The sequence below is a fragment of the Rissa tridactyla genome, chromosome 2 (genome assembly GCF_028500815.1).
Source record: "Rissa tridactyla isolate bRisTri1 chromosome 2, bRisTri1.patW.cur.20221130, whole genome shotgun sequence".
Lineage (NCBI taxonomy): Eukaryota > Metazoa > Chordata > Aves > Charadriiformes > Laridae > Rissa > Rissa tridactyla.
The window spans coordinates 132,723,719-132,747,383 of NC_071467.1; the positions used below are offsets into that span (position 1 = coordinate 132,723,719).

Here is a 23,665-nt window from a genome sequence, read left to right on the forward strand (position 1 = left end):
GCTCCGGCACCGCGGTCCGCCCCTCCCCGGCATGCCGCCCGGCCATTGGCCAGCGGCGGAGCCGCTCCTCTCACCTCATTGGCGCGTTCTGTTGTCGGTCGGGCAGGGTCGTTGGGCGCGTGCGCGGTGGCGGTCCCGGGGCGGTGGCGGGCTGAGGCGGCGGGCGCTGTCGGTCCGGCCCCGCACCTGCGCCGGCGGTCGGGCTCCGGGTACGCCGCGCTGATGGCGTATCTCGGCCCTGGGGAGCCCCGCGGAGAGTCCGGTGTGGGGGTTTGGGTGTGTAGATGGGAACGCCCGGGGCGGGCAACGGCGCGGCCTCGCCTCCCCCGTCCGCGTCTTGCGCTTCCCGTCGGTGTTCTTTGAGGGGTGTCAGAGCCGCGTGGCGGTAAAAAGGGTGAGGGACGGGGCCTGGACAGCAGCAACCAGTGCTCCGCTGTGATGGTTTGTTGGGGAGCCCGAGAGGTGCAGACACAACACCTGGGCGCTGGCGTATAACCCCTAATCCCAGTTCATGCCGTGTGCCCCCTCTTAAATGCCATGGTTTTGACTAAAAGCTGCAGCTAGTTTGAAATGAATACATTTTTCTTGGGAAAGTGTATTTTACATTTGTATAATTCCCACATAGTGTTAATGGGCGCAGGATGGTAGTCTTGTTATTCTTGCTTTGCTGTGGAGAATGTTGTTGGGAGTGTAATGGTAGGACACGGGGTAACGGCCTCAAACTGACAGAGGGTAGATTTAGATTGGATATCAGGAAGAAATTCTTTACTGTGAGGGTGGTGAGGCACTGGAACAGGTTGCCCAGGGAAGCCGTTGATGCCCCGTCCTGACAGTGTTCAAGGCCAGGCTGGATGGGGCTTTGAGCAGCCTGGTCCTGTGGGAGGTGTCCCTGCCCAGGGCAGGGGGTTGGAACTAGATGATCTTGAAGGTCCCTTCCAACCCGAACCATTGTGTGGTTCCGTGAAGAAGCTATGACATAGGCAAGTTCAAATGTTTGTATTTACCTGTGAGTAAAACGTGTTTCCCTTCACTCCCTTCCCTTGGAGATGTTGGCATGGACATTGACAGTAAAATAAAAGAATTAACTGTTCAGACTGTTTTCCCCTCCCTCACTGAGTATGGTGGTAAAACAATGGTATTAAGACTTAAAAGGCATGATCTTGTGAATTATAAAGACATGTAGTGGTAAAAGCTTTATTTTTAAAGGAAATTTGACTCTGCTGTACAATGGTGGAGGTGGTCAGTTATAGTAATAGGCCACAGTATCTGCATGTCTCTTGCAAAGTTTAGTTAGACTCCTCTACAATTCCTTCAGGGGTTGGTGTGTTTTAGCCTTAGTTTCAGCTTAGTACTACTTTCGATAAGAAAAAATGTTACATCTGGTGAGTCTTTTAATTGTGTGCTATAATAGCCATTCAAGAAGAAAAGGGGGGAGGAACAAAACATGCAGTTCAAAATAATACTTCATTTTTTTAAAGTCATTTTTAACAAACTTGTTACCCAACTAAGGTTTCTGCTTCCCTTCACGACATATTTGAAAAGATGGGGTTTGTAAAGATGTTGTACATTTATGTTTGATGTCATTCTTTGATGTTATTTCTCCAAAGGGGATACCTGAAACCTGTCTTGTAACATTTGCTGACATTCACAGATCTGTTGTTTGTCAGCTGTTCTTGCCTTTGAATGACATGAAGTTCATTTGTATCCTGATCTGTTCTGAAATTGGGTTCTTCAGCTGTTGTCTGGTTGTTAAGGAATTCTCATTGCTTCTCAGTTCGTGGTGCCATTGCTCTGAGTACACTTGAAGGGAGGCTGCAAAAACTGCTAGATAACCAACAGTAGTACCACATGTGCATAAGTGAACCAAGACTAATGCAAATCCAGTTGTTTTTTCTGGAGGTGGATACTGTTTTGGTCAGTAATTAGGCAAATCATCAAGTTGCTTATCTGACAATATCTCTGAGACAAAAGAAATGTACTCTTTAAAATCATTAGATGGTTTATTTGTCAATGCAGCAGTTAGATTCCATTGTATAAAAGTAAAGATGTATGAAATGGAAGTTACAGCTGAAAAGGCAAAATCAAATTATAAAAATGTAGTATTCTGACGATATTTAAAGGAAGATAGTGCAAGCTATTCTGTATACCTAGATTAACAGATAAAAAAACTTCTTAAAATATGCCCAAAAGTTGTTTTCTGTGCAAAAGCCTAAGATGTCTCTGAGCTCCTAACGTGCAGTGCTTTGCTGAAACAAGATGCATTCTGCATATAACCTAGGTCAGTGGTAGCCTGCATCATTACTGATCCTGAACATTATACCTATGACAGACCTTATTTTTTCATGCTGTGTTACAGGTCATCTTGAGCTTTTGCCTAAATCCCTGTCCTGCCTCAAGCCAGAGCAAGAAATACAAATTACAGTTCTTCCTGTCAACAGTCTGACTGATAACAGAGGACGTAACATTCAGATGGTAATTTTTGCAGGAAATATGTTTTCTGTTTAAATCAGAGAATAGTTTTAGATGCCCAGTTATGGTTAGATAATAGAATGTTACATATAAGGAAGATGGAACAATGGCAAATACGGCACTTTTAATAATATAACTGAAAATGACCACAAAAGAATTAAACCAATTGGACAACCTGGAAACAAAATAAGAAAAGAGGCTGTTAAATTTCATAGCTAAAGAACTAATCTCACAGGTATGTAGAAATCTGCATTTTTTTATACCCTCAAATCATTTGAAGTTGTCCATGCACACTGGGGAAGTGGTAGTGAAGACTACATTCAGATTGTGAATGATAAGCATTTGACAGATCCGCTAAGATACCAGGAAAATATGTTTATGCTTATATATCGCATCAGGAACCGCAAACAAAATATATCAGAGATGTTCCAAGACACAGTAAATAAGCTAAATATATTAAAATACAGATCTTCAAAGAATTCAGTGCTTGGAAATGGTTGGCGTAAAGTCATTTGCGAAGCCCCCAACTCAAAATTAATTTCACTTTGATTATAAACTTCCATATTAACAGAAAGGCTCATAGGGAAAATGAACTATTTAAAGCATTTTTTGGTCAGTTTTCTTGCATAAGTTTACACTTTCTAAGCTGCATCATGCAAAAGCAGAAACTGGAGCATAGTGCTTTATTTAGATTGGGGTTTTCATTTGATTAAGTGGTCCAAGTTGGAGGGATGGAAGAGCAAGCAGATATTAATGTATCTTTACCGCAGGAGAAAGAGGAATGAAAAGAGAAGGGGAGAAGGGAATCGAACGCTACCCCTTCCTGCTACGACCCTCATTCTACTGACCCTTGTCCATGGACCACTTATCTGCCCTCTGGGGACTGGTGGTGCCAATCCAGTGTTTCAAGACCAGCAGAAACGAAGGAGACAAAGAGAGCATCAGCAATGGCATCTAAGTATCTTACATGGGACTCAGAGTAAAAGTTTCAACAGGGAAAGCCAAGCAGATGAGTCTCATCAGTCTTGTTGCTTGGGTGTCTGTGGTCTGGTTTATAGTGAGACTCATGCACTGGTAGCCATGTCCAGTAGAAAACTGAATGTGTCCAGCCCTGTTTTCTGGCCCGGAGGCCAACTGGGATGTAATGAGCTGCATCCGTGCTATTGAACCTTGCAAAACACGGTGGCTGCTGCCAAACTCCCGGTAGGGAAGAGTGTCTCTGGTGGTTCCCAGAATCTGGGGTTTGCTTGGTGAGTGACAGGGTCAGCGGTTCAGTGCCAATGCCTGGGAATCGACCACGGCACGTTTCATTCCACAGACAAAACATGTGCCTGCCCCCTGTGTCTTTCTTTCTAGCAAAGGCATGAATCCTGCTAAGACAGTAAGCGGTTATACCGGACTGTCTATTTAAGACTAAGCATTTACAAGTTTTTGTTGTGTTGTTTTGTTTTGGTTTAATTACCCTTTCTTTTTCCCCTCCAGATTGTGGGTCTGATTAGTTTTGCAGGTAGTTAACCTAGAAGCAAGAAAACCCAGATAAGGGAGAGGGGTGTGTGTTCGTTATTCAGAAGAGCATATCCTAGATCACAAGCAAGAACAACAAGTGCTCTAAACTACCTCTTTGTTTTCTGCGAAGGACTATTTTAATATTCCTAATTGCACCAAGCCCCCAAAAGTTACCACCCCATCTATATGTACTTTCACCTTACCCCCTGTTTTTTTATAACAACAAGAAAACCCCATCAAAGTACAGTTCAGATATGAGTCTTGTACGTAATCTAATAGTCAGGGATAGACTAAAGGTTTAAACAATGCCTGGTTTACTTTTCAGCAGAGGATTTCTCTCAGTGCTACTAGGGAAGAAAATTGCTTTGAAATTGCTGAAGTAAGCAGTTAGTCCCTCCTGGTTCTCTGCTTGTCCCGCGCTTCTCTCGATAGGCTTGTATTGCTTGTATCTCCTGCAAGGAATGCGCACAGTTAGTTGCTGAAAGACATTTAAATGAAGGTCCACATTCAGCATGTGACTATGAGAGAATTAATTATGTATTCATAATATATTTTCTCTCTTCCTTCTCTCTTCAGTCCCATCTCATGGTTAACAGCCATAGGTCAGTAGTGGTGACTAAAGTCTGGTTAATGAGAGGGCTCCATTGCTTAGCGGAGTACTGTGGCTCTGTGGAGGTGTTTCTTTCTCACCACTGACTGTGCAGGGAGAGCATACTCTTGACTCAGGAGTCTTGGTGCAGTCTTAAAGTTCCATGAGAAACATCCAAGCTAATAACGCAGTAACACGTGCTTCTGTTAACTACTATCCTACGTGTCCAGCACCTTTTTTCCCAAATAATTTATTTGTCAATTATTTAATGAAGAATGTTGATTAATTCTTGATCTGTCAGTCATTTGCAAACCCTTCTTGTAAGAGGTTTAGAGCTAAATTAAATTTCTGTTTGTTAGATTTTACTGCACGTATAAATCGCATCCTGCAGTTTGAGGTTGCTTACTGCTTACATGCAGTTCCCAGGCCTTCTAGTATTACTATTTGTGCTTATGGGCACAGAATGTAATTTTCTATGAGTCTTTAACATTTGCATATTTTCCAATGGTTTTGTGGCTTAAGCCAGTAATCTTATTTTCTTGAATATTTGCCAGAATATTTGTGAAAAACAATAAAAAAGAAACAAAAATATAACTACTGAAAATTTAAGAAGTTGTTGGTTTTGTTAATTTAAACTAATATTTTTGACAGGTCCTTGAGCTGTTTTTAATCCTAGAAACTAGCAACTTACTTGTAAAGGACAAAAGCCCCAACGGTGGCAAACACTGCCAACAAACCAAGGAAGATAAAGACACCTTCTGTTGTTGCTGACGATGACCCTAGAGTTCAGAAAGTAGTTTGGTTAGAAGTTAGCCTTGTTTTTACAGTGAGAGAGATTTTCTACAGAAAACATCATTTTTACTTGATTGCTGTACAGATTGAAGTACACTTACTAGTTCTAATATGCTAAGCATTGGAGGTCAGTGACTTTGGCAGGAGGTGGTGCTTTCACATCCTAATTGGTTTAGTTCTCGGTTCCACCAGAGTGTGAGTTGGGCTTTGCCAGTTTTCTCATGAGAGCCGTGCTCCTGAGACACATGGCTGCCCTTCCAGCATAGAAGGGAACGGAGGGTCTTGCTGGCACCACACGAGGTGAGGCTAATTTCCTTCTTGCTAATTGCCATGCCGGGGAAACATACACACTGAGAGTCTAAGAGATGCAGTCTCTTTATAAGCTTTAATGTTAGAATCAGCTTCACCTTTCTCTTAGGGATGATGGCCAGGGGAAGATGGGATAAAAATAAAGTTTTTTAAATGTTATTGTTTGTTGCAGTCCCATACACTAAGGTGGCGGAGTGTGGCTGAGAGCATGGACTTAGGCTTCTTTGCCTTATCCAAGAGCTGAGGGCTCTGCTTTTTTAACATGCTCGTTCTGGGAAATTGACTTCGAGCTCTGCCTGTCGTTGAACTCTGCCTTCTGGTTTGCCATCAACCATTTCGCTCACATCTACTCCTAATTCCATCATATCTGATGGAAGAAGCCAAATCATTACAATGACTTGTTTTTTAAAAATTGTGTTAAAATCTTAATTTTCCAGTCCACGGGCTGTACTTTTATTGAGTTTCCTGACACTGAGACACATTCTTGGTCCTCATATTGACAACCGTGTTTACACAATGAAGTAATTTAGAAGTGCATGTTGGCTTACCTTTCCAGTTATTAATTTATAATTGCTGTCTATGAAAATCGAGATATCAAATCAGGCTTTACCATTTACTTGGTACACGTGCCTCATATTTCTCAGTTTGTTGATGAATTGTTTGTGAAGGCTTGACCTCATTCCTAGTTTACACAATATTTTTGCTGAGACTGTAGACATTTACCTTATTTTATGAATAAGGTACATCCTTGGACTAGTTTGCAAAGCAACACATACTGATGGAACGGGTCTAAATCACAGAACTGCACTCCATTCAACAGCAATTTAGGCAAGTTAAGAGTGGATGTTTTGTGCAATGCCAACATAACCCGGGCATGGTCCTGCCAAATTTCTAGGGCCAGATGTTTAGGCACCAAATGCTCAGGCACCAAATTATGAGATTTGCAGAAATTCATAAATACTTGCCTTCTCTTGAAATGAGTGGAAAATTGCGGCACAGGAGAAATGTTTGCAAACATTAGATGGGCTCCTCCAGAAGGTGACTCAAAGCAGCAAGCTTTCTTAGATCCAAATTCTGCTTTGATTATAGTGGAAGCCCCAGAGTACAACTTAGCTTTGCCCTCTGGAGAAAACCTATGGAGACCAGCCTTGTTGGGCTAAAGTTAGCCTTTGTGAATACGGTTTTGAAAAATCCTACTGCATGCTTATTTCCATCTTCAGGAGCCAGAATGTGCTTACACGTCAGGCATTGTGCCTTAGTCATCATGAACTGATTCAGGTACAGCTAAATTTATACCTAGGTTAAATAAATCAGCCAAAAATACTGTGGCAGATGACCACAAAGGGTCAGTTGCTTGGCTGTTAGAAATTACAGAGTTCAGAAAAGTCACTAGGACATTGAGTGGGAGGTCAGGAGGGCCATGGAGTGGGAGCAGAGAGACAGCACGATCATTTAGACTTCTAACCGAGGCTGAGTTTAATACCTGGTTCTGTCAAAGACTGCTTGGATAACTAGTAGTCAATGAATGTTACACAGACCTTTCCAGAACCTGATTCATCTTATCCTCATGTAGAAATAGAAACCTGGTCAAGGTCAATGGGCTACAAAGAGGGCTCAGGGCAGCCAGCTCAGCTCAAACTTTGATTCTGTCTCAAGTGAGCTGAATTCCTCTCTGTTTCTCCAATGTCTCCATGTGTGGAGTAGGCTGGCTGGCATGTCCCCCACCTGCTTTTCTGACCAACAGAGTTGTTCTGTGGAAAAATACATTATGGCTTAAGAGCTGTTCATAATCTGTGATACCGAAGGGTTTGTATAATTACTGTACTCATTGCATCATAAACATAAATCAAACCAAGTTCTAACATCTAAAGTACCCATAGGGAAAGAATCATCTCTTTATCTTTGCGTGGACCCTCACACAAGCTGGCACTGTCTCAGCTGAGGCCTCCAGGCATAATAAAAACCCCATACAAATTCCTGTGCTCTCCCCCCCTGCAGGGAAATGTCCACAGGAAGAAGCTATTCACAGACGACCCGCATCTGCTCTATGTGGCCTCACCTCCATTTACGGAAATCAGCGCGCTGGCAAGGGCTTGACTTGTGTCGTCCCCCAAGGTGATGTTTATGCAGTATGTTCCACTTTCCTCAAAAGCTCTCCTGACAGTGAGTAAGCATTCATCAGTGACAACAATGGGGTCGCATACCACACTCTTGGACACCTGGCACGTGGGGTCAGAAACTACTGTGCAGACATCTGTGGGGAGGCTGGGAGGGGAGGAGAGAACACATTGCATTTGTGGAGTCCTGTTAGCCCAGTTCATAGACACATTGCACTGATGGCCCAGTTTTATGCTGGTGCCTGCTTACTGAAATCAGTGGCACTACAGTGATTTAAGAGTGTTTTATTAATACATGACATATATTTTATACATACCTATACCTATTTTATACCATACCTATTTTATATATACATACATGTGGATTTTATATAAAATGCATATATACAATCTATAAATTTTTATGCTTGTTTTACATATCATCTAACATTTTATGGCTATCACAGAATTACCTGCCTCAAATCAGCTTATAATAAGCTTTAATACACAGATTCTTATATGTAGTATCAGGCACTGAAAAAGTAAACGCTAACTTAAGAGGTTAGTTGTTTTCTGGCTGCATTACCAAGACAATTCTTGCACTTAGTTCTCTCAACTCTAATCTCCTTCTAGGAGCTAGGAGTATTAGTGCAATGTTTTCCTATCCAAGAAATTGCTTGGACAGACCCATTTGCTCTAAGTGTCAAAAACCATGGCCAAAAAGAAAGGGTTGCCTTCCAATTTCAGTAGACTGCTTCCCATTTTACAGTAAGTGCTGAAATCTTGTCTTGGACAGGAAAATATAGACTTATTTCTCCCCACTATCTAGTTCTCTTATTTTTACTGAGGCTTGACATTTGTTCTGAATCCTAAGAGCCTGGCAGTAACCTCTATTGACATAGTTTACAAATGAGACTTGTATTATCATTATTTCCAGACAAGAAATAGAAACACTGCAGTTCCCAACTTTTGTTCATGCAGCTGCATCTAAGTTCAGTCAGCGTTCCAGCACCTAATTATTTTTAAAGAGGGAAGATTGACAGTTTAATTCAAATACTTACCTCCCTTGGCAGGTAACAACAAAGTCAACCAGTGCGTTTTCAGCTTGACTTTCTGTCATCTGGATGCTTGTCATCTGAATAATATTTACCTCAAGGATTCCCTCTGGGAGAGGAAACAGATGTCAGCGGTAGGACACATGACAAGGTCTGAAGTCTGTGTACAGATCCTCAAGTGTTTGGCTGATGCTCAGTTCAGGTCTTGTTTTCCATAACCTCCTCCTTCCCTTAGCAGCCCTCTTGAAGGGTTTGAAAGCTGAGAAATTTTCCGGTGCTTTCCTTGTGAGGCTGCTCCTTTCTGCTCTGTTTTATTTTTCCATTATTATTATTTATTTACTTATTTCACTAAATCACTTCCCTGTCCCACTACCCATCACTTCTGTGCATGCCAAGGTCAATTCAGCCTTATGTGACCCACCCCCCCAGGCCATATGCTTCAGGTTTGGCAGGTTCAGAAGCTGATGATATAGAAAGTAGTGATATGGCGCACATTCCCACCAGCCATTTTCCAGCTCAAGTGCCTGGAAACACCACATGTAGCATGGGGGCAGCCATCAGCATCCAGACCAAGGCCCAGTCTCAGGTGTCTGAAACAACGGGCCATAACCTCTGCCAGTAGGTCCTGACAGAGCACATAAAGAAACCAAAGTTTGTTGGTTGTCTATATGTTAATCTTTAAAAACATCAGCTAAGTCCAAGAGAAGGATCTTATTGTGAGTCTCATGTATTTGATAAAAGGGAGCCTAAATAAATGTTATCTCTACCATACATTGTTGTATGTTGCTAGGCCCATTCCTCTCTTCAGGTGTTGACCCACGTTCTTACCTACAACAGAGATACCATTTCTATAGTACCCATTTCTGTAAATATGGCAACCTCCATCAGGATTATCTTCCATTGACTGGAGAGTGATAGAAGAATCTGAAATAGAAGATGCTCCAGTCGTTACTGTTGAGGGAGAAAGAATAGATACACAGCTTTAGAACAAGTTCTGCTTAGAGGTATTCTGAACATGGCTATGTGTTTCAACTGCATTCATTACGTAGGTCGTTAGTGACTTTGGTTTGCAGCTGTGCAGTCATGTATGTCTCTGTCTGGGATCATGGTAATAAGCCTTAAAGAAAACACACGTGCCCAGCTGTAGAACCCTGGAATGGCCTGGGTAGCCTCACTCTAAAAGCCACCTCACTAGTCACCCATCTCTGTGAAATAAAAGTGAGACTGCAAGGTTTGATGTAATTAAACACTTATTTAAAATTCCCAAATCAATTATAGAAATCCAAAGGCAAATAAAAGGTTTAAAATGCTCTCTTTAAAAGTAGACGTTTTCCCATTGCTCTACATTACAGCTAGTGGAAAAATGAAGAGGGGAAGTGGTGAAAATTATATCTTTCCTTTCATTTTTCATTCTCACTCGATATTTTGGTAAAAGCACATATTAAAATTCTGAAATTTGAAAAATATAACCACATTTACAATTTAATATTAGCAGTATTATAACTACCTGGGCTGAAACTGCAGGCCTTTTGCAATCCTTAAAACCCTCTGAGATGATAAACCAATGCTGAACGTAATGAAAGTTATTCTGAAATATGATAGTGCATAAATTTAAAGTGGAAAAGCCATTCTGGGTTAATGCCATGTGGAAATCCCATATTTTGGAACATGAGTAAGTTTTTTCTAGTTCAATCCAATCTTATTTAATTTTGGGTGGAAGTTAATGCAAACCAGAAAAGAACTGGCTATAAAAGTGTTATGAAATACCTCTTTCTCACTTAAATTTTACATCTTACCTCAGAAGATGACTGTGAGTAGGCAAGGCTAAAACCACTTGACCTGGCATGGTAGATGGTATAAAAACACATTTGTATGTACTGCATGTTCACCTGAAGACATCTGTATGCTGTCACTGTGGTGGCAGACCTGGATGTGTAATGTGTTAATGTGTAAGTGATGCCTACCATAGAACCACAGAAGAATTTATTCTTATTGATTTTGTCTGTAAACCAATTTATAGAGGGTTTGCAGAGTCTTGCAGCTCTTTCACTGATGACAGTAAAATTTCTAAAGATACGAACTTAAAATATCAGAATTTAGAGTTTTGACGCAGCTCTTAACTTCACTGCTGTTCGATAAACTCTTACCTGCTGAGGTGGGCAGTGGTGCAGTGGGTGTTACTGGCCTGCAAGGGACAGGTATAATGGCTTGGACAGTTAAATTCAGAGTGAAGTTTCCTTGCAGAGTATAGGTGTGAGATGTAGTGGGGCTGCTGGCTACAAATAAGCCACTTCCATCTCCGAAGTTCCACTTGTAGGAGATGGCGGAATTATTAAGATAGTGGCTGGGATCGTGGATCTTCACATCAAATGTGATTGGTGAGTCTTTGATGAAAATGGAGTCTGAGATGTTGCGGTCATGTTTTTGGAACATACTCACAAATATTGGAATTTTGTCTGGAGGGGGGAAAAGAAAAGAAGTAAATAAATAAAGCATACATACCTGGCTGCAAACAACAAACAGCTCCAAAGTCCCTGAACTGCAACAGTCAGAATGTGAGACATTAATGTCTTTAACATGGGTTTCTACTTTAATTCAATTTACTGATCTGAGGAGTGAATATCAGTAGGAAACAGTTACCCAGAAAAGTATGGGAACAAATGAGGAATCACAAACATCTGTGGAAGACTGCATTTCCTCTCGTAAATAATTTTTCATTACAAAGTAGAGGTGTCGCAATTAAGCTACTCGACACTACTCAAGGCAATTTACCAGAGATTCCACATTCATATTACAAACCTTTCTCAGGCCAATGTCGTCTTTTTGTGCCAGATGAAGCTTGTGCTGAATTATTTTAACACCTAAACAGCAAATACCCCTAGTATTTTATTCCAGTTTATTCCAGTATGCTCACCTGTTACAACATAAATGGCACTTGCTTTTGCAATTGGAATGTACGCTGAGTGCCCTCTCCTGTAAATGGATACCGCCATCACGTGTTTGCCCAGAGTGATATTTGCTGTGTTGACTGAAAACATTGCTGAAGATCGCCCAGTTGTTTGGTAGTACTGACCTGAAACAGAACAGGAACTTACAATATGTTTTGCCCTTCAGCCTAGCTACAAGTTGTTTTAAGAGAAGCAATATCTCTGTGAATCTTGGATTGTCTAAATCAAAATGAATAATTTAGAATTGTCTTCCAGTTATTTGGCAGGTGGTTTTGGAGGACTGAATACTTTGACACTGTGTTTACTCCCATTATTTCTGTGTTTTTTTGAAGGTGTCAAAAAGGTATCCCAGATTTCACTAATCTAAGAAAAATTTGCCAAGGCATCTACGCCTTGCCAAAGCAATTACATTACATTAAGTTATTAGGATTATGTAGTGGATGGTGATACCTCTTACGCATTTTAAGTGATCTTGTGCTTGTCTGCTTTCAGTGTAGCAAGAAGATATAATACTTCTTGCTTCATAACCTAGAGTCATTTGTATACATTTGCTTATTTGTCTTTGTAACAGCCAATTGAGGTTGGTAAATAGTATAACCTCAACATAAAATTTGGGACATTATTATTATTACTCATGCTGCTACCGATGATAATACTGATTTAGCCAAGCTAACTTAGGATAATAAGATTTAGTATGTAACCAGTGTCAGGAATAGCCCAAATGTTACATACTCAGGAGATGGAAACACTGAAAACCAGCATCTGTGACCAGACCAGTACCATGCAGTCAGTGGCGGTTTTTACCTCCCCAGAGGCAAGAAGTGCTGCACCATTAAACTGACCTGAAGATATACAGCGCTATGGTCTCTTAAATTTAAGAATCTGAAGTGGCAGTGAGCGTCAACAAATCATCTGACTGACCTGCTTGGACCATCTGTTTTCCTAGAAAAGGATCTTGAGTACTACTGAAAGGAAATTAATTTTCTTCAGTGGTAGTACTGTGAATGGAGATTTAAAGAGAGTCTCCCGGTAATCCATGATTTCCAGACCAAGCAGCTGATGGCCTCTCTGGAAAGCAGGGAGTGAATTTGGGATCTCCACTCAAGAGAGTGGAATCCTTTTTAAAGGACTTGTAATGAAACATACTCAACAAATGAGTTATTGTACAGAGTGAATATAAGCTTTGCAGCGTCAGCCAAATCAAGGGCTGTGTTGCAGTACTAACCAAACGTGTGAAACACGTAGACAAAGTTCCTTCTCCTCCAGCCAGGATAATGTGGGAAAGGTCTCCCATCTGGGAATACATTATGGCTGTGGTTGCTTGTACAGTTTTCCCAGCCACAGTTGTCGATCCATTCGGTCCAGTTGTAGACATAGACTTGCTGATCCTGGGAAGCTGGAGGATCTAAGTGTAGAAATAAGGACATGTTCCTGGTCAACTGAGAAATGTGCAGAAAGTCAGGAAACAAGAGGCTGACACCCCAAGTTACAGCAGTTATTGCACTTAAACAACAGGTTAAGTGGAGTATTTTTAGACTGACATTCGTTTTTTCTAAGATTGTGCTTTATTGTTTAATGTGAACACTGAATTATTCTGGCTTGGCATTGTTTTACTTAGAAGCTTAAAAATTTTTTACTGTCTCATGGGCCAGACACAATTTAAAATTGCTTACCCAAAACTTGCTGTCAACTACACAGGACGCTACTGTTTCACTGGAGTTAGTGGGGCTACCTGAACATTTGGCAAGCAGAATCTAAAATTTTAAGTAGAAATAGCAGCCATGGAAGCACTGTGAGGAAGTGACTTTGTTTTGTCAGAATAGTTTTCTATGGCACCTTTAAATAACTTAGACATGAATTTCAGTTCCTTTCTGAATAATAAAAAACCAGTTTCCTTCCCCAAACAGCACAACAGATATTAAGTAGAGAATAGGTATCAGCAGTTAACAAAACATTAGACAGTCAAAAAGTAGAACTCAGACTGACAAAAAATTTGCTGATATGCCTTGAAATGAAAATTACTTTGATCAATAAAAAAATTGGTTGAACATTTATGAATTCAGGGGAAGAAATGTACAACAGCCTGTTTCACTCTAGATCCGGCAGCTTCAAACATTGGAATTATGATAGGTTTTTTGCTCCATGTAACAGTAAATAAGATGAAGAAGGTGATTCTCTGATGAAAACATTGCTTGATTTTTAAATTAATTATTTTCTTCTTTGTTTTTAATTATTAAAATGTGGGAATATGAGATTTACTCCTTCCTGAGGGTTTTTCCAGATGCAGATGATGGTTAGTGAGTTCTACAATTCCTAATTGAAAAAAATAATTTTATAAATTGGGAGCTTTATAAATTTGGGAGAAAACAGTGTGCCCGTGCAACCTCCTGACTGAGCTGAAAAGCAGTAACAGTTTTGTAAGGAAGCCAAATTAACGTCACTGTTTTGGGAAGGCAATTTTACAGCGAAGGCAAATCTTAAGTTACCTGGTCATTACATATAGCAGGTGCAAAACAGTAAAAATACCACCATGATCTTCTGAGGAAAGAAACTGGTGTGGCACAGGTTACACATGAGTGTAGTTATCTGTTAAAAGCATCACGGCTGCTGTCCATAGGATGTGCCTCTGATGTTTTCAAAGCTTCAAGACACGTTCACGCCAGCACCATAGTCAGGTGTGTGTATAGCGCAGGGAGACTGCCGTTACCTACCCTGCGTACAATTTCTCTCATATATTATGTTGCCATTGCTATCTTCTTTCTGGCACTTGGGAAACTGGAGAGTCACAACAAAGGTCACGTTGGATCCTACCAGTGCTGGGCTATCCGTGTCCAATTTGGCTGTCACCCTTCCGCCTGTAGAAAAGAAAATTGGTCTTTACTTCAGTAAAGGATGCATCAGAGCAGCAGCTGCCTTCAACTGTGCACTATTTACATTAGAAATGCTTTATTGATTCCTCTGTTTCCGAGGAGTTTTGTGCTTCAGCATCACTTGGACTCTTATCAAAACTCCAGCTTAGAACAATCAGAGGGACTCATCATATCCCCCCACATCACTACTGGTCTGTCATTCATTTCCTTGTTAGAGCTAAGAATATGGTTTTTTACACCCGGGGGTCAATACATTCCGAAAGAGTGTATTTTTGTTTCTCCCCAGGGATACAGCCTTTAGGCCTCATCTCAGACCAGGTGATAATAAAGTGTCTTCACCAAAGTTGTTAAACTGAAGCCCACAAAGCCCTGTGGAGGTAGTAGCTGAAGCTCCCGGTCCTCTAGGGCATGTTTCAAATAATGGATTGTCCTAGAGCCCTGGCCATCATGTATTAATGTCTGAGATTATGAGTTATGGGAAAGCGTTTACTGTAACAACTCACTGTTGTGCTCCCTCAGACAACGTACTGGGAATGGTATCAAGGCCAATCATCCCTAATTTGCTATTCCTTCCATCAGTGGTGGATATTGAACCTATGAAAAAGTACTATAGCACCTGCAGTCTTCAATAAGGTGGATTTTTTGGCCAATTTTCTCAGTGTCTATGAATTACATATGTGTGATTACCTTTCCAGCAGTCCTTCCATCTGGGATCGCCTTCTTCCCAGAAAGGATAAAGCTTTTCATTCCATTTATTTTGATCACTAGTCCAGCCTTGTAGCTTCTTGTAGGATGTGACAGGAGAAGTTCTTCCATGGCGCAGCACATCTTGAAATCCTTGAGAGAAAAACAAACATGCAACGTAATTGCATTTTCCCTGCTACCCTATAAAGACAATGCTCTTCTGCTGAACAGCCTTCTTAATACGACTGTATTCTGGTACTGATTAGAAAACTCTTCGCCAGTAGAAAGTTATGGAATTTTATCATCGCAGCTATAAACACATCAACTATAACCAGCATAAAGACAATTCTGACAGACTGACATTTCTCTACTTGCACTATTGCAAGCTTTTCAGGGAAAGAATAATACGTTTTACAACACTTTGACCATATCAGAGTAATTGTTTGTGTGAATGGATAGAACCCTGCAACAAACAGGCTAGTCACACAGAGGCTGCGTGATTGCTGACTGCTTTGTGCTTGCCTGGTAATAAATCTATGAGTAGAAAGGCTATCAGGATAAATTCACTCTGTGTCTGAGTCGTACTCTAGTGGGAGTTATGCCAGGAATTAATTTTGACCCAGTGAAGCTTTGGTGAGTTGGCTCGTGGTTTGGGTGGAAGGGGTGGAACCAATTCTAACAGAAGCTGGTATTTCCAGAAAAGGAAATTTAGAGCTGAATAGTAAATACAATGTGTTCATAATATAACAACAAAAACAAATTAGCTTCATGCCCATTACTTTAAAATGGCTCAGATAGATAGTAAATAATTTTAATAACCTCTTTCTTCTCATAATACTACAAATAATGGGCTCAAACTTTTCCCAGGCCTTCTAGGATGCCTCTTTCTGTAACAAAGTACACATAATGAAAAGCAAAATAAATATCCAAGTAACCTGTAGGAGCTTGTGAACCACTGTAGGATGCCATAAAAATACGTTCATAAGCAGGCTCACGGGCAGAATTCCATTAAAGCCTGGGGGCTTTAAACAACTCTGTCATGTTAATCAAGTATCTGCTGGGCGTGTCACAACATCAAGGGAGTTAGGATTTCTTCTGCTTTTCATGGCTTTATTTTAGAGGTAGCTGATGCTGAATGCTTCTGAGATTTATACTGAAGTCCAACAAAGAGCTGGATGTTTTTAAGGAAAATGCAGAGACCTTTAAGAAGGGCAGGAATGGTCCTGTGTGCTGTAACGTAACTGACTGTGTTGGAATTCCTGAGTTTTTGACAAGGCACAGAGCAGGTGTAGCCAGTCTAAGCACGATCTTTATGGGCATGTGACTCCTAATTTTACTGCAAGGGAGAACCAGAGAAACAGCACTGAAGAAGAGGCAGGAGCTGCTTTCTCTTTGTGTTTTATTGCCAAGTGAGATTGCTGCTGGGCAGGAGGGACATCCCTTGGCCAGTCCCATCTCTCTGAACTGATGCTGGTAGCTCTCTCCCCAGTCTCTTGAGTCTTGAGAATTGAAAGGTTTGAGGAAAAGAACAGATTTTGAACTCAGAGGCATATTCTCCCACGGTCTTTTGCCCTACAGGAACTCCCCACAGTCTCACTTAAATCGCTTGAATCAAGTCTTTCCTGCAGATTTAATATATTTTGATGTGAGTAAAGCAAAACATCATGACTGGTATTTACTTAATGGCCTGTATCACATGCTGTATTGTTTTCAGTCTTGGTCAGAAGAAGAGTTGTGTAATGTTGTCCTTCAGAAACTTTTCTCAGAAAAAGACAGATTAGCAACTATAAAAGTATTTCACAAAGGCTTATCAAGGTCAATTACGTTTTATGTCAAGAAATTAATGTGTCATCCTATTTGAAAGTACGTGGGGATTTTTCCGGATTTCTTTTTCCCATTCACTTTGATTTTATCTAAAAATTATGTCATGAATAAAAATGTTCTGATTTTGTCAGATCAAAACATTTCAATTTTTTTTCCCCAAAATGCTTAATTCATCAAAAGGAGCTAGAACACTTTAATTTTATAAATGCTTTTAATTTTGAATTTTCAATAACAGTCCTTGAATCCAGAAGTCATTTTCTTGTCCAGCTTTGGTAAAAACTGTGGTCACTGCTTCTAAATCACAAGCTCCTTAGGCATTTCTGTGCCTCCCTGATGTGCTTTGTTTAGTTCAATCAAATATAAAACATTTCACAAGCTTCAAGACAAGACAAAGGCATTTTTTCAGAGGAGCAAAGACTTCAGCACTAGTTTCTCTAACACATGGAACTGAAGATTTTCAGTTGTTGAATTTAAAGGAACAAAAAGCTTTAATGTATTTCTTCTTTAACAATGAAGAACACTCAAGAACAGATGTTGGTCATAACCAAAATTAGAGCAATTCTGTTCAAAATAGAGTAACATTACACTCCAAAGAAATGATTACTGTAATAGTTTTGGTGAGGTGATCATAGGAGAAAAGATCTTATACTCTGATTGACTTTCTTCTTTCTCATTCTGGTTTTCATTTTGGTGAAAAATGTAGCAAAGACAAGAAGTTCAGCATGTCCTGTGAGAGTGTGTTAGCCATGAAAGATAGAACGAAAGCCAATGTTAGAACAACAGCAATAAAAAGATCACTCAGCTAAAGAGGATGAAAGCGTATTAGAAGAAAAAAGGCTGATGTTACTGCTAAGCTAAGACAACAGAAAATAATGTGAGCTTTCTAAAGTTACATATGGAAACATAATAAAGCAGGACAAAAAAACAATTTGAAGAACAACTTGCAAAAACATAAAAAGTTTAATTAATCTCTTTTTTTTCAGATACAAAAGTAGTGTAAAGCTTACCAAAAAGTCTGTAGGGCCAAAAGATGATGTAGATAGAAAAGAAGCATTCAGGGAAGAAAAAGGTATAGCGCAAAAGTCAGATACATTAGTTTACATTTTCATTCACAAAGGAGGAGCATAATAGGTTTCAGTGCTAGAATTTTTCTTTACAACAATGGAGAATCTCTCTCAAAATGAAGTATTGGCACAGAAAAAATATTATAGGACAAATCAACAAAATGAAGAAGTTGTCTAGATAGGATGGCTCAAAAAGTATGGAAATTATTCGAGAGTGAAATAAATGAGCTATTAACCATAGCATGTAACATCTTGCTTCAGTGGCCAAGAAACAAAAGCTGGCAAATGTGATGACAGTTTTTAAAAACACTTCCAGGGAAGATTTAAAGGATTACAAAAGGTTTGAGGCTCAAATTGGAGAAGCTGGTAGAAACGGCAGGGAAGAACAGAATTAGCAGATACAGTGGATTCATATGATATGCCGTAAAAGGAGTGCATTCCTCACAAATACATTCGAGTTTCGCTGAGGGAGCCAGAGAGCATGGGAACAAGGCTGACCTGCTTGCTATAGTCTGCTTGAGTTCCAGCCAGCATTTGAAGAGGTCCCTCGCTAAAGGCATATAAAGGAACTAAGTTACCGTGGGATAAGAATGAAGGATTTCATATGAAGAAATGATTGTTTAGGATATATGAACCAAAAGTTATGAATAAGTGGCCAGTTTTTTCAATTGTTGAAATAATTTAAAATGTTCATAATCTGGAAAACAGATAAACAGTAAAGTCCTTTAATCTGCTGAAGACAGTGTCTTAAAGTAGTAGGGGGGAGGACTGTATGACACTCAATGACTCAAGAATAAAACTATATGAAATTCAACATAGTTAAATGTAACTTTACTTACAGAAAGAGGGGCTCTAAACTAGCTATCGCCACTTAGAAATGAGGTCTCATAGCTCTACAGTTTTGATTGCAGTGCGCATTGGTAGCTGAAAAACTAGGAAAAGGCTAGATAGAGAACAAAGATGAAAATGTCATTACAGCATTGTATAATTCCATGTGCGTTCATGTCTTGAATACTCTATGCTGCTCTGTTCTTTGCAGCTCAAGCAGGGTATAAGAGAACTGAAAAAATACAGAGAAAGGTGGCAAGGATGCTACAAAGGGGTTGAATTTTTTCCATATGAGGAACAGCTAAATAGACTCGGTCTTGAGCCTGGAGAAGAGGTGGCAGAAGAGAATATAAAAACAGAATCACTAACAGCATGGAGGAAGAAGCAATTTGTCACTATTTCTGAAAGTACAAAAGTTAAGGAGAATCAAATTAAACCAGTAGGTTACAGGTTCTAAGTGCATAAAAGATATTTCTTCATGTAAGGCACAGTTAAGGTGTGAAATTTCTTGCTGGCAGGATGTTGTGTGTGCCAAAAATTTACACGGGTTGTAAATCAAAACCCAAGTGCATGAACAGATGGAAGAAAAGTTCAGTAAAAACTGTTCAATACAATGATTCTGCATTTGACAGAGGCAGTTCTGGTGCTATAAATCATCAGAAGCTGGGAAGGTGTCCTCAGTAAATACCAGTATACACTTGCCCAGTTATACATCCATTACTGTTTCCCTTTGGAGACAGGTAGAAGGCTAAATGGATGCTCAGCTGGACCTCAGCTTTTAAGGTCTTCCATTTCCTTACTGTAGATTCTGGAATTTGAGCCTAAAATCCCATTTCTGGGTTCCCAGCCCTGAGCTCAGGGAGTCAGCCTAAGATTTGAGTCAAGCTGGGAACCTGGAAAGACGCAGAATGCCAGCCCAATGCCTGCCCACCATGGCTTGAGGATCTAATTCCTTGACTGGGGTCCCTGAGGTTGGGGATCCACAGGTCTGGGTGTCCTGGTGGGGAGCACTGACCTGGCCTCTCCCAGCCACAGCTGAGCTGAGCAAACTGGGACAAATCCATTCTGCGTCTGCCTTTTTAGCCATGCTAGGGATGTGGAAATACTGTTAGAAATTTGTTGAAACAGGCCAAGGCTTAGCTCCAGTCAGCTCTGTGTATTTGTGGAGCGCAGGAAATAGGTACCTGAACAGCTCTCGGCATGTTCCTCCAGCTCAGGTGACATTTCTACCCAGAGCCAGGCAACCCTGAGGTGGAGCAAGCTGTCACCTACAGGTTCCCAAGCACAGCTCCATCAACAGCTGCATGTGCAGTGAGCAGCCATCTTTACCGCACTGGCTCGGGTTGTCGAACTCACGGAGGCAGGGAGAGAGGAGGGGGTGAAGGAAGCACTCACGTGTGGCGGCGGCACAAAGCACCGCTTGGGCCAGGAGGAGAAATCCGACGTGGTGACGAACTCCACTCATGGTGCTGGAGACCCTGTGTTGGCTCAGCGTGCGCAGAGGAGCAGAGAGTGCCCAGTGCCCGCACACGGTAACTCCTCCGGTCCCCACTGAGAAGTGAGAATGAAGTTTCTCCGCTGCTCTGCTCTCCGATTAAATGAAGGGCCCCGGGACTCATCATGTGATGGAATTAAGCAGAGATGCATGATTTTGTCTTCAGCTTCTTTCAGCTCATGTGCTTATGACTCACTCCCTTTGCTTTCAGCATTCCCTGGGATTTCTGAGAGACCTGTTTAGAGCCACACCATTTACCTCGCAGGCATTTTTGTACTAGTTTTGCACTATGATCAATTTTTGCACTTAATTTGTTTTTAAATTAGGAACGTTTATTCCCAGAAATCCAAATTAACTCTTGCCCCAGCCTGATTTGCAAGTGTTACTGCAACGGCTCACTGCATTTGATGGACCCATCACTACTTAACCATCTATCTCTCCCAACACACTGGGCAACAACTGTAAACTAAATGGAGACTGGCCAATTCTAACACATCCCTGGACTTGGCTCCTGATCAGAGTTGATTGTTAAGGAACATGTTATTTAAACATTTAGTGAGCACGAGTGCACCATCTGACCACGGTTGCACAATACAATGTGGCCATGGTCAGAGGTGTGATCACAAACCATATGTAGTGATGGCCAGTCAATATCTAGCTCACAAGTTGCCGTGACCTACACACAGACAATACTTCATTGTATATGCTTCATGGTGTGTAGAGATAAAGGAAAAATAGACTTTGCTCCCCAACCTAATAATGAGGTACAACCAATGGCTCAAGAGGAGTAGAGTAATACGGGCAGATTGGCAAACACTGCACTTTGTGGCTCAAATTCAAGTTCAACATGCCTCATCTGCCCAGGTGTTCTTCTGCAGGCAGTGCAGCAACTGAAGCGCGTTGCAGCCCTGGCAGCCTCGTAAAGTTTCTTGCTTTTGTTTGCAGCAAAGAACAAGCTTGGGTGAAGCGACGTGGCATAGAAGCAAGTGTCGTCCTCAAGACAGGAGTTCAATAGTGGTTTCAGTGATCCCAAAGTATAGCACTGGCAAGTAAGGCACTGGCTAGCCAGAAACCAGCAAGTTGGGCAACACTAAACCATTTTTATTTTGGGCAGGGCAGGTGGAAGCCTGTAAGTCCAAGGCACTGTCAACAGAATGAAGAGATTGCCCAATGAAAAGAGATTTTAGAACTGTAACTATTTATTATTTTTTTATTTGTTCTTCATTTCTTCCATTTTTCTAGCATTTTCTATTAGCTGTCTAAGTTACCGTCACTACCTGGAGTGCCCCAGCCAGCATTTCTCTCAGTAACACAGGCTCTGATGTCCAGCCCTGTGCATCTTGCATATGTAGACCCTGTGCTTCAGCACCCTCCTGGCTGGAGCCAACCCTCCCTCCTTCTGCCAGCCACGGAAAAGGGTGAAGGCAATAGCCTTAGGGATACCAGGCTTGTTTAAACTAAGCCCTCATTATCTCGCAGAAAGGAGAGGGAGCATAAATCAAAGTCAAAGCTGGGACTGACTATGCAAAAAAATCATATGACTCCAGCGTCCTCATGTGATTGTCGCTTTTTTGTTGTTATATCAGCTACTCCCAGTTGAAATGTCATGTTTTGAAGCCATTCACAATTATTTTTTAAACCATGTGGGACATTAACTTTAATTGCACTCCTTTGTTTCCAGGTTGTCGATCCTAGAAGTGAAAAGTGACCTTCAAACACTGTGTTTCAGCACTGGGATCCTGATCCAAAGTCTGCTGTGGAGAAAGGAGGTTTCAATGCTCATTCCCAACAGGGTTTTGAGAACCTCCAGAGGAAAAGCTGACAACAAATGCCTGTTAATTAAAACCAAAAATTTATCAGCCTAAAAACAATAAAGTTGGTTAGGACAGAGTTTTTTGCCATGTTATTTGATACATGAGATTGTTACATAAATGTTGAGTGACACTCTCAATAAGGGCCAGCTGGTGGAGATTATTAAACACGTTGTAAATAGACTTCAGGAGCACTGAGGATCAGGCCTGTGGTTAGAGCAATCCAAACCCACCAGGGCTGGGCTAATGACTAAAAGGTGGCCGTACTGCCACGCTCTAGTCCTTTGCGTTCTCCCTCCTTGGCTCTTGGGCCTTAGACTACGCATTCCTGGAGGGCTGACACAGAAAATGTTTGGATCCGTTTGTGCTATGGCTGCAGTCAACAGTGTTAGCAAGAAAAGAGAAGAGGAGAAAGCCATATAAGAAGGGAAGAAAGAGCTAGGAGGAACAGAGATGTAAAAGGAGTGAAGAGAAGAATAAAAAAGCCAAGGAAAAGTACGAGAAGGGAAGGCTAAAGGGACCATCTGAAAACTGAGCTGACTTATCCAAGTGTCCCAGCCGTAGCTGAGTATGTGTGAAAATGAGTCCATCTGCAACACTGAAGAGTTGCCTGAAACTGGTTGATCACCACCGGATTTTAAATTAACTTTATAGTTTTTTACATTATTATTCTCAGGCTCTGAGAGACAGCTTCACAGTTAAAACAACTGAACTAAATTGTGCAGCTGTAGAAGATAAAAGATTTAAAATATATCCTAAATATTCTCCCAGCAAAGAAACACACGTTCAGAGAGATTTAGGGCTTAATCTGACAAAGAAGTGGGTGGGTAGGAAGTGCTTGGTACTTCACAGCTTTAGTGCCTCAGTTATTAAAACTCATTGAGGAGATATACATCTCTGCTACCTGAAGGCCTGTCAGATGACAGGGTGTGTGTACATCATGTGTACCTGCATGTCTGGACTGCAACAGAGCTGGCACGCTCACACCACTATCACACCGACATCACCGCAACACGAGTACAGGAATTGTTAATCACAGGAACTTTAAAAAAAAAAAAAAAAAAACCAAAAAAGAAAAAAGAGAAGGGATTTGAAGAAGGAACTTGACTTTTGGCCAAGCCAGCAAAGGAAAATGAGACGAACTTGTTTTGGCAACCAGGTACTTTTAAATAAATGCTGTCTGACACTACCAGTGGTCTCTCGAGGGAACTCTGCTTAAGGCTGGACGGATTCCCTTTCTGGGAAGAAATCATCTGTATCTCACTTCACATGAGGCAGTGGCCATCGGCTGACCGAACCGAACATGTAAACAAAGCTATGTTAGC

General features: G+C 41.1%; 1 protein-coding gene and 1 long non-coding RNA gene across 4 annotated transcripts; one reads left to right on the forward strand and one right to left on the reverse strand.

The window, feature by feature from the left end:
- The first annotated feature begins 119 nt into the window (after positions 1-119).
- LOC128905543 (uncharacterized) lies at positions 120-22,378 on the forward strand. Of its 3 annotated transcripts, XR_008464899.1 has the most exons (4): positions 146-276; positions 2,357-2,472; positions 7,664-7,780; positions 22,211-22,378. It is a non-coding gene; the product is annotated as an uncharacterized LOC128905543 (long non-coding RNA). The 3 variants fall into 3 exon arrangements; XR_008464897.1 differs by lacking the exon at positions 2,357-2,472 and having other exon boundaries at positions 120-209; XR_008464898.1 differs by lacking the exon at positions 2,357-2,472.
- GPNMB (glycoprotein nmb) lies at positions 2,975-20,572 on the reverse strand. Its single transcript, XM_054191769.1, has 11 exons — positions 20,430-20,572; positions 15,322-15,471; positions 14,476-14,619; positions 12,990-13,169; positions 11,731-11,889; positions 10,964-11,272; positions 9,645-9,767; positions 8,823-8,925; positions 7,725-7,930; positions 5,256-5,343; positions 2,975-4,427 (listed from the first exon to the last, which is right to left on the reverse strand). The coding sequence occupies exons 1-11, from the start codon at positions 20,497-20,499 to the stop codon at positions 4,274-4,276; spliced, it is 1,686 nt and encodes a 561-aa protein (XP_054047744.1). The 5' UTR covers positions 20,500-20,572; the 3' UTR covers positions 2,975-4,273.
- Positions 22,379-23,665: the final 1,287 nt, after the last annotated feature.

Excerpts from the sequence above, each read along its gene's own strand:
- GPNMB (XM_054191769.1), bottom strand. The coding sequence starts at position 20,499 with ATGAGTGGAGTTCGTCACCACGTCGGATTTCTCCTCCTGGCCCAAGCG. Across the intron at positions 14,620-15,321 it reads ATGGAAGGACTGCTGGAAAG|GCGGAAGGGTGACAGCCAAA; the intron begins GTAATCACACAT and ends TCTTTTCTACAG. Across the intron at positions 11,890-12,989 it reads CTACGTGTTTCACACGTTTG|GTCAGTACTACCAAACAACT; the intron begins GTTAGTACTGCA and ends GTTCTGTTTCAG.